Source organism: Ictalurus furcatus, chromosome 20 (genome assembly GCF_023375685.1).
Source record: "Ictalurus furcatus strain D&B chromosome 20, Billie_1.0, whole genome shotgun sequence".
NCBI lineage: Eukaryota > Metazoa > Chordata > Actinopteri > Siluriformes > Ictaluridae > Ictalurus > Ictalurus furcatus.
The window spans coordinates 23376172-23386627 of record NC_071274.1 but is presented as its reverse complement, the minus strand read 5'-3'; the positions used below and the strand labels follow the sequence as shown (position 1 = coordinate 23386627).

Sequence of the window (10456 nt, the reverse complement as noted above, 5' to 3'; positions counted from 1 at the left end):
ACTCGTAACCGGATTCAGTGGTAAAAAGTCTGTCAAATGATTCGTTCTGTAATTACACAGTAACGATGAACAGTAACTCAGGTCTTGCTTCATTTGAAACATTTATAACAGAATGAAAAATCAAGAAAACAGACACAGAGCTTTGTTACAGGGACACGACGCTGACCTGAAGAACATCTACTTCCCTTCCATCAAAACTAAATCTCACACAACGTCACCAATAATCCACAGACCCATCGATCCATTATTCTCCACGCTGACGTCTTTTAGCATACTTTTGTGTTCTTTTCTCTCTTCTCCGCTCGCTGTCTGTGAGGAGAAATCTTTTATATAACTAATTTATTGTCTTTGGAAGAGGGTCGGACGCTGACAGGTTTAAAAAAAGATCTATTTTTTATAAGATATTACATTTTTTCCTGTCATTCAACAGGAGAGACTTTGCGAGAAGGCGAGATATTGGATATAATAATATTCCATAACACAGCTACTGTCACGTAACCGAGGTGAAGGCGGACGCAAGTGCAGATTCGAGTTTTAATGAAAAAAAAAATAAAAAGAGCGATACAGATAACGTGAGGCTTAGACACACAACAACGTGGTGGAGGATCTCAAGGCAGAAAACCCGCACGAACACAACACAACAACACAACCACGTAACGGCAACGTAAGACAAACGCCAGGCGGTTATAATAGAGGTGCAAGACGTGACTTTAACACGTAACGAAAACGTGACAGAGGTGCAGACGTTCACGTGCCGTGATCCGGTGATGTGCAGTGGCTGATGGGAAACTGTGACAGCTACGTCAGTGTGGGAGACAAAGCATTCCTCATCAGTGAAGACACCATTTTTCATTTGCTTATAATGGCGTCCTGACATCAGTTCCACCTCCGGCGTGAAGAATAATCTCAAATGATTGGAGGAACAAATTTTGCGTTATAAGCTGAAGTACAATTTAGATAACACTTTCACATTATTATTTATTAATTAGTTAAAATTTTGCCATAGATGAAATTCCACAAATGTATTACCTGCCCTTCAGTGGTATTCATTTACCGTCTACTGGAGCATACAAGTCTTCCTGGGAGGGACGTCCGGGTCGTCAGGGTCGTCCGGGTCATCCGGGTCGTTAGGGTCTTCCGAGTCGTCAGGGTCGTCAGGGTCGTCCGGGTCGTCAGGGTCGTCAGGGTCGTCCTGGTCATCAGGGTCTTCCGGGTCTTCCGGGTCGTCAGGGTCTTCCGGGTCTTCCGGGTCGTCAGGGTCGTCAGGGTCGTCCGGGTCGTCCGGGTCGTCCGGGTCGTCAGGGTCACGCTGCTCGGAGCGACATGGCGGTGTACCTTCTCTTAATTACCTACAAAAAATATACAGGAAGTGTTGTGTAGTTCTGCTTCTAGAAAATGAAGAAGAAAGAGTGCACCTCAGGTGTGTTTTGCTTTTTAAAAAAAAATGTTTTAATCGATTTATGAAGCCTCTGTAAACTTTATTGTTAAATATTATATGGTAATTGTACAATGCTATCGTATTTTCTACAGGAAATTGGCTTGTTTTATTGTAAATAAAAAATCCTGACAAATACGTGTTAAGCGCTTTGCTTGTATTTCGGTAAACATTCAATTTCAGCAGTTATCGTCAACTACACACGTTGCATCCGTTGATTCCACCATGTTTTATTTACTGACACGCCCCCAACACGGAAACTCGAGGTTCCCACTCGTAATTACGACTTTCTGCTCGCATTCATGTCGTGTTCGACTCGTAAATACGATCTTTCCGACGTGACTTGAACGCACCACCTGCTCCTGAAGTGACTTTCAGGCTGAAGGTGATAAATTGATCTAATTTGCATGGACTCCGCCCACTGTTTTACATATTCATGTGGTGCACAATCCAGCCGTCCGTTACCGACGCCCCAGCCTGAAGTAGTGTTTAATCTCAGATGAACAAACAAACAGATAATGAACATTTATATCCCAGCTCTCAGTCGTGATGTTTTCCTCCGATCTGATCTTACACGCTTTCATCATAACCGCTCCCACGAGTGTGTGTTTCTCATTTCTCTTCTCAGCTCGAGTGTGTGACGACGTGCTGCTGCGCTGTCAGAACGGTGGAGTGTGTGTTCTGCACCAGCGTTGTCACTGTCCTCCGGGATTTTCTGGAGTTTTGTGTGAAACGGAGCGATGCCGCGGAGGCCAGTCCTGTGAGGAGCTCCGATCGGGACGTGACCGTCTCCGTCTCTCGTCTCTGCCTCTCTTTTATTCCATCGCTCTCTCGCTCTCGTCTCTCCTCTGCGTCTGAGTGCAGGACGAACGCTGAGGACACGCGACTCAACACCATGAACACGAACCACAGAGACTCGGCCAAAGTTCAAACATGATGGAGGACAAAATACACGCAACATACACGCAACATACAAACACAATATACACACAACATACACACAAAATATACACACAACATACACGCAACATACACACGCAATATACACACAACATACACGCAACATACACACACAATATACACACAACATACACACAACATACACGCAACATACACACACAATATACACACAACATACACGCAACATACACACACAATATACACACAACATACACACAACATACACACACAATATATACACAATATACACACAACATACACGCAACATACACACACAATATATACACAATATACACACAACATACACGCAACATACACACAAAATATACACACAACATACACGCAACATACACGCAAAATATATACACAATATACACGCAACATACACACACAATATATACACAATATACACACAACATACACGCAACATACACACACAATATATACACACAACATACACACACAATATATACACAATATACACACAATATATACACACAACATACACACACAATATATACACAATATACACACAACATACACACACAATATACACACAATATACATGCAACATACACACACAATATTTACACAATATACACACAACATACACACAATATACACACAACATACACGCAACATACACACAAAATATACACACAACATACACGCAATATACACACAATATACACACAACATACACACATATATATACACAATATACACACAACATACACGCAATATACACACACAATATACACGCAATATACACACACAATATACACGCAACATACACACAAAATATACACACAACATACACGCAATATACACACACAATATACACGCAATATACACACACAATATACACACAACATACACACAAAATGCACACAATATATACACAATATACACACAACATACATGCAACATACACACAAAACCCACACAATATACACGCATTATACACGCAACATTCACACAACATACACGCAACATACACACAAAACCCACACAATATACACGCATTATACACGCAACATTCACACAACATACACGCAATATACACACAATGCAGGCTGGAGGTCTGGAAGCAGCACTTTGTAAAATATAAACATAGAAATTTAAAAATATTGATGGACAATAAACACATAACTTAAATTAACTCTCATTCAGTTTGATTTAGCTTTAACCACGCCCCCTCTGACATCATCATTAGGTCACAGTGCCTAATGCAATACCAGCTCAGTAGAAGAGTTTCGCAGGCGATCTTTCACCTTTTAGTTAGCGGTTTTTCCCAGCTCTCTGTGAGCTTTGCCTTTTATGGAGTTTTGTGGGCGTGGCTAAATAAATTTACAGCGAATTGGTGTTTATCAGCCTGCGCATGTGAGTACGAAGCAACTCAGCAAAATCTGTGATATATTATATATTTATATCATTTATACAAAAACAATCCGACCCTGGTAGCTAGTTTATTTAATAACATGCTTTATTCAATTCACTCTAGCTAGTTCGAACCGAAGAGGTTTTCCCTGTATTATCAGTAACAGGAAATGACATCACTGCACACCTGGGAAACATTCTGGATGCAGCTGTTAGACATGTGGTGTTTGCTTCCAAACTTCTCACCTGTAGTGTGTGCTTGTATACAGATGTATACAGTTTTATCTCGATGGTCCTCCATGTTTATAAAAACAGCCATGATTTTGTTGTCTGTTGAACAGAACTTTGGAAACGCACATCGTTCCAGGACAGACTTTACCCCTGGAGCTCAAACACCGTCTCTGGAACAGAACATCCAGACACTGGCAATAATTTGTCCCTGAAACAACAACAACAAAAACAACAACAACAATAATAATAATAATGATAATGATAATAATGATAATAAGAAGAAGAAGAAGAAGAGGAAGAAGAAGATTGTGTGAACATTGCAGGATGAAATCCTGAGCAGAAGAAACCAAAAACAGAGCATGATTTTTAAGCAAATTTTGGACGCAATGTTGTACATTTTTTAAGTAAAAAAAAAAAAAGTGTTAACAAATCATCAGCAAATATTCATTTTATATTGTGTGTGTGATACTATAAAAATACAAACACACCTCGTCCAAATTAGAGCGTGAGACCTGATCGGAAACCCCCTGTTATCATGACCGGTGGTACGGCCCATTTGGTGGGGGTGTGTCAGCTTTTCATTCATATAATTAAGAGTAAAAATGCTGTAAATCAATTTACTGTTCAAACAAATGTTGTCTTCTTTTGGCTAACTGAGCTCTGTAAAATCAGACCACACCCACTTCCTTAACCTGTTGCCACGCCCATTTCACACTGGTGGCTCCGCCTATTATGACAAGCCAGCACTATATCACTGTTTCATTTACTACAAGCAGTCCACTGGGCCATGTGTTGTGGATTTACTTAGTGGTAGGGCGTAAGGGAAATGACTAAGCACATGCCCGACTGCTGGCCCCGCCCATTACCACGCCCACTATTTATCACTGACTCCGTCGTTAAGACCATTATCACTGTTACTGTCAAACCTAGAACCACCTTCATCCCATTTACTCTGTAGATTTGTGTCACTTCCTGTGTGATCTGTCATATGAAGGCGTCATCTGTGTGTGTGTGTGTGTGTGTGTGTGTGTGTGTGTGTTTAATTGATGTATAAAGGAATTTTTATTAACAAAGGAAACTGAAATGATCTACTCTATGAAGCTGTGTTATGATTGTAAGTGGATAAATCGTGATGTTTTGCTTTATTATTATTTACACGCTCGCTGCACTTAAATCATATTTTTGTTGTTCTGAAAGCTGAATGTAGTAAAATATTAAAATATTAAATGACCGTGTGGAGTTATTTTAATGAGTGACTGAACTGAAGCTTATCTAAACTAGTGTGTGTGGTTAGCTAATAGCCTGCTAGCTAAAGGTGCTACGCTATTTACACGCCTACTACTACTACTACTACTACTACTAATAATAATAATAATAATAATAATAAGTTGAAGAAGAAGAAAAGCAGTGAAAGTTAAATAATAAATGTAATGTAATGGGCTACACAATGAAAAAATGTGCAAGGAGATAAAAAAATTTAATCTAAAACAATATGTCCTTTATTAATTGGAGATAGATTTTAATTGTTTATTAATAAATCTGTAGAAATGAGTAATGATATTAATGAAACCGTTTACGTTGAGGAGTTTTGGGAGCGGAGGAAGCGCAAAACTGCATTCAGAACTTTAAAGATATTTATTCATAAATAAAAACAAAATGATATTAATGATGTTTATTACAGTCTTATAATAATTGTCTACTTGTCCTATTCAAAATCACCTCACTTCCTGTTTCTCACCTCAGTGAGAGAAATTTACATAAAATTTATTTAAAACATTGCACACTAATGATTAAATATTGCTTTTTATCAAAGTTGTTCATTTTTAATTAGTAAGATAAATATTACAGACTTATGGATTGTTTTCTGCAGTGAAGGAGATACTCAGAGCAACACTTGTGGAAAAAAATCGACTCACGTGACACACGCACTGTAACCATAACAACAAATATTAGATAGACTTCACAATATTACAGGATCATTATTTCTACCTGTCCTCCATGTTGGTTTTTCTCGCTCCGGTCCCTGAGCTGCGATCTGATTGGTCGGCTGCGTTTTCCTGTAAAGGTTGCTGGAGTTCTTTTTTTAAATCAGACGGATTTTGTGTGCGTTTCTCACAGGATCTACACGTGAGACGTAAAAACGTGCACTGGTTTTTGAGGAAGAACGAGAAAGCATGAAAGCAGCCTAGCGGCCCTAAAAAGACACGTTTTGGAGTGTTATTCGCTAACAGCTACAATTAAATCTGTAGAGTTTATAGAGGACGCGTTCTTACAGGACAGGAACCATTTACTGCCTCTTAATGGAAAGACAGAAACGTGTTTAAAGTGAGACACATCACGTCAGAGATCAACATCACGTCTCCGATCTGTACGTAGAAATGCGCGTTTATCTCCGCAGTGTGTGAACGCGTGTGATAACGGAGTTAAAGCGAGGACGTCTGCGTTAACGAGGAACAGATCAGGAGGGGAGATGAAATCCGTTTGATCGGATGTTCGCTCGTTTTTAATCACGCCACAAAACACCTTTAACCCCGTAATGAACTCGCTATAGAGAGAAGGACGAGGAGGAGGACGTCACGTGACCTGCGTTTTAATCGAAAGAAAATGAAACGTAATGATTTCTCGGTGAAAGTCGTGTTGCGATGTAAATATAAATAATTACTAAACAGAGAAATCGCTTTGAATTGAATATTTATGGGCAGAAATAACCAGCAGCCGGGGCGAGGGGACGAGCCTCATTAAGGCCGCTGCGGCGTTAATGCTTCTGTAATGAGACGGAAAATAAATGGTGTTTAATATAAACGCTCACTTGGGCACTAAAACGGAGAGAACGCCAGCACTGTTTAAATCCTACACTAAATCTGTCTCAGCTAAATAGTTTTCATATGTAAATAAATCAGTCAGTAATTATTCACCGTGATGTTAGGATGCATTATCGATGTTCTGTTTTGTCGGAGGTTTCGTGAGCAGCAGAAATGATTTCTAAAGGATGTGTACATGTATAACTCGAGGTAAATATTTTGGTAAATTAGGTGTTAAATCGCTCTCGTCCCTGTGCGGAGAAATCAGTCACGAGCCGGTGGAGTTTCGCCGAGTCAGAAGAACGAAGTCATCAATAACAGCACAAGGTGAACAGGAGGAAAAAGAGAAAATAACCACAAGCTCAGGAGTTTTCTCCTCACGCTGAGCTCAGAGGACGAGACACGGGATAAATATTTAACAAGACAGAGAGAGAGAGAGACGGGTGAGAGAGAGAGAGAGAGAGAGAGAGGGGTGAGAGAGACAGGTGAGAGAGAGAGAGAGACGAGTGAGAGAGAGACAAGTGAGAGAGAGACAGGTGAGAGAGAGAGAGTGGTGAGAGAGACAGGTGAGAGAGAGGGAGAGACAAGTGAGAGAGAGACAAGTGAGAGAGAGACAGGTGAGAGAGAGTGAGATGGGTGAGAGAGAGACAGGTGAGCGAGAGACAGGTGAGCGAGAGACAGGTGTATGTGTCTCATTATTCATGGAACAGTCCGACTCTCTCCTCACAATTCTCCGGCTCCGTGTTGAATTTTTACACGTTGACGTTTTTAAATCCCTGCAATTTTAAACTGAATAACATAAATAAACATTTAAATAACATTTTTATTTATAAGATAACAAAAATAAATCAATAAATAAATAAATAACATCCAATCTGAATCTGTCTCAGTTCACCCCTTAAACAAGTCATGTCTGTCCTTATATGGTCACAGCTTCCTCCTCTTCTTTGTGTTGATTACTTTCACCTGTTCCTTTTTCTCACTCTCCATATACGGTCATAGCATCCTGTTCCTTTTTAACTCTCTCTCTTAGTTAAGCCCTTCGTCTTTCCTCTCCTCTTCACCAAATCTTCTTCTCTGGTTTTCCATTACATTTCATTTAATTGTATTTGTACAGCACCTCTTTCATAACCCCGCCCCTCTGATGATGACCACGCCCCACCGAGGATGACCCCACCCCTTCACATCTCAGAGAAGTGACTGAAATGAGAGAATTTTTCTGCCTTATTTTTAAGAGGAAAAAAAAACACTTAGTGATGAAAACAGGTCAGTCACACAGGAGTGTGTGTGTGTGTGTGTGTGTGTGTGTTGAATAAATCTGTCTTTCTGCTTCAGTTCCTCTCACATGGTGGCCTCAATCTCACACACACACACACACACACACACACAGAAGAAAGAATGTAAACTAAATATGCAAAAATATATACAGATTACATTCTGCACAAAACGTACCATTTTTTTTCAATATTTATCATCTGATGGCCTTCAGAAATCTGATGACACAGCAGCGTGTGTGTGTGTGTGTGTGTGTGTGTGTGTGTGTGTTTTCTTCGCTTGTCCTTATTTTTCCCCTGAGGTTATTAAAGCAGGACAGGAAACATATTGTGAAGTTGACATTAGTGTGTGTGTGTGTGTGTGTGTGTGTGTGTGTGTGTGTGTGTGTGTGTGATCAGATGGTGGAGGAATTTATTCTGAAGTAGCAGCAGCTGCTAATGTGACACAGGAAACATGCTACAACAGCCAGATCTGTCACTCGCGCACACACACACACACACACACACACACACACACACGCACACACACACACACACACACACACACACACGCACACACACTTTTTATTCTTGCATATTAATGAGCAGATTGGACAAACAGGAACAATACGGGTTCTAAATATCTTCGTACAGTAACACGGCTACACTGCGTGTGGCTATACTGCTAGCAAAACACTCGTTACTAGCGCTGCTAATGCTTTAGAAGCTAACTTAACTGCACTAACTAGACTGCAAAACCTAAACATGCTAACAGTGCTGACCAACAAACATCTTTAATTAAATAAACAATAAAGTTGAGATTTTTATTTTAAAAGTAGCATAGCTAAGGAATAAGAAACGTTCTGGGTTTTGCACAAATTAACTGAGAAAAAAAGAAAAACAGTAAAAATAAAAACGTCTCTCTGCATCTTTTCACCTGAGCGTGAATATTTCTCTCTTTTGATTTTTTTAATATAAATGTTTCATCAAACTCAATAGAGAGGCCGTGCTTGTTTTCCCGCACAGGGACCAACGTTTGCTTTCAGAGCTTCGTGTCTGACCGTTCGCAGTGTGAGTGGTTATTAACAGACATTGTGAGGTAATAAGGTCTTTAGAATGTTAGCGGGGAAGCTAAAGCGGGAAAATTGGGAAATGGCGATGGGGAAATTGAAAAGAGAGAAAGAGCGCTGATATGGAAATGGAGCAGGTTCACGGCAGACACGCGGGACTGAGCGGCCATGCTGAGTGTCTGTAATGAGGTGTGTGTGTGTGTGTGTGTGTGTGTGTGTGAGAGAGTGAGTGTGAGTGTGTGTGTGTGTGTGTGAGTGAGCGTGTGTGAGCGTGTGTGAGCATGTGTGAGTGTGTATGTGTGTGTATTTGTGTGTGTGTGTGTGTCTGCAGGGTTCATCACATCACAGACAACAAATTACACCTCTAACATTCCCGTGGCTCTGCAGACGCTGAAATCAATCTCAGATAAAGAAATCTCCCACTGCTCAGTGTGTGTGTGTGCGTGTGCGTGTGCATATGTGCATGTAACACTCCTGCACACACACACACACACACACACACACACACAGATAACTACAAGGCCATCATGACCGTTAAGTGTGATAAATGACCCCCAATAAACCCATGTCTATGTGACATCATAGAGACAGGTGATATTTTGATTCGTTATCGCTATGGCGATAAATGACCTCACACTGTCCAATCACAACGCAAGACCGTGATTGTATATTGTAATATAATGTCACTAGCAAAACATCTGTTTCACTAACAATAAATCTTCCACCAGTAGCACAGCTGCTTTGGCAGTGATGACCTCGAGGGGCGGAGCTTCATGTTACAGTGCCGCAGTAGTGAACACTACATCAGGGCGAGTCGCTGAGCGGGATTCTGATTTAGGAAGCGGTTTATGTGTCCTGAGACATGATGATGGAGACGTGTGTCTGTCTGACAGGACGATTATGAGCTCTGTGTGAGTCTGATGCCTCAAAACGAAACGGAAATCATTACAAACCTTAATAGCATTTTCACCTTCTGAGAATTTAGAAAGAAAGAGAGTGAGATAGAGACAGAGAGAGAGAGAAGCTAAAAGAGAGAGACACAGAAATATAGAGATACATGGAGAGAGAGCGAGAGAGAGAGAAGCTAATAGAGAGAGAGACAGAGAGATAGAGATACATGGGGAGAGAGAGAGAGAGAGAGAGAGAGAGAGAAGCTAATAGAGAGAGAGAGACAGTGAGACAGAAATATAGAGATACATGGAGAGAGAGAGAGAGAGAGAGAGAGAGAGAGAGAGAGAAGCTAATAGAGAGAGACAGAAATATAGAGATACATGGAGAGAGAGAGAGAGCGAGAGAGAGAGAGAGAGCACAAAAAGTGCAGAAAAT

At 40.6% G+C, this 10456-nt stretch overlaps 2 protein-coding genes across 2 annotated transcripts in view; one reads left to right on the top strand and one right to left on the bottom strand.

Moving 5' to 3' along the window:
* Nucleotides 1-2293, top strand: part of LOC128624393 (netrin-G1) — a 19121-nt gene extending 16828 nt beyond the window's left edge. The window contains exon 6 of the mRNA XM_053652017.1: nt 2064-2293. Within this exon, the coding sequence (XP_053507992.1) occupies nt 2064-2293 (230 nt within the window). The remainder of the gene's footprint in view (nt 1-2063) is intronic.
* On the bottom strand, nt 521-3579 carry LOC128624394 (ATP synthase subunit a-like). The gene is made up of 3 exons (XM_053652018.1): nt 1575-3579; nt 1030-1349; nt 521-905 (listed from the first exon to the last, which is right to left on the bottom strand). Exon 1 carries the CDS (start codon nt 3419-3421, stop codon nt 2363-2365), a length of 1059 nt encoding a protein of 352 aa, XP_053507993.1. The 5' UTR covers nt 3422-3579; the 3' UTR covers nt 521-905; nt 1030-1349; nt 1575-2362.
* Nucleotides 3580-10456: the final 6877 nt, after the last annotated feature.

What these genes read in the sequence shown, in the direction of transcription:
- LOC128624394 (XM_053652018.1), bottom strand. Translation starts at nt 3,421, where the DNA reads ATGCGTGTATATTGTGTGGGTTTTGTGTGTATGTTGCGTGTATGTTGT.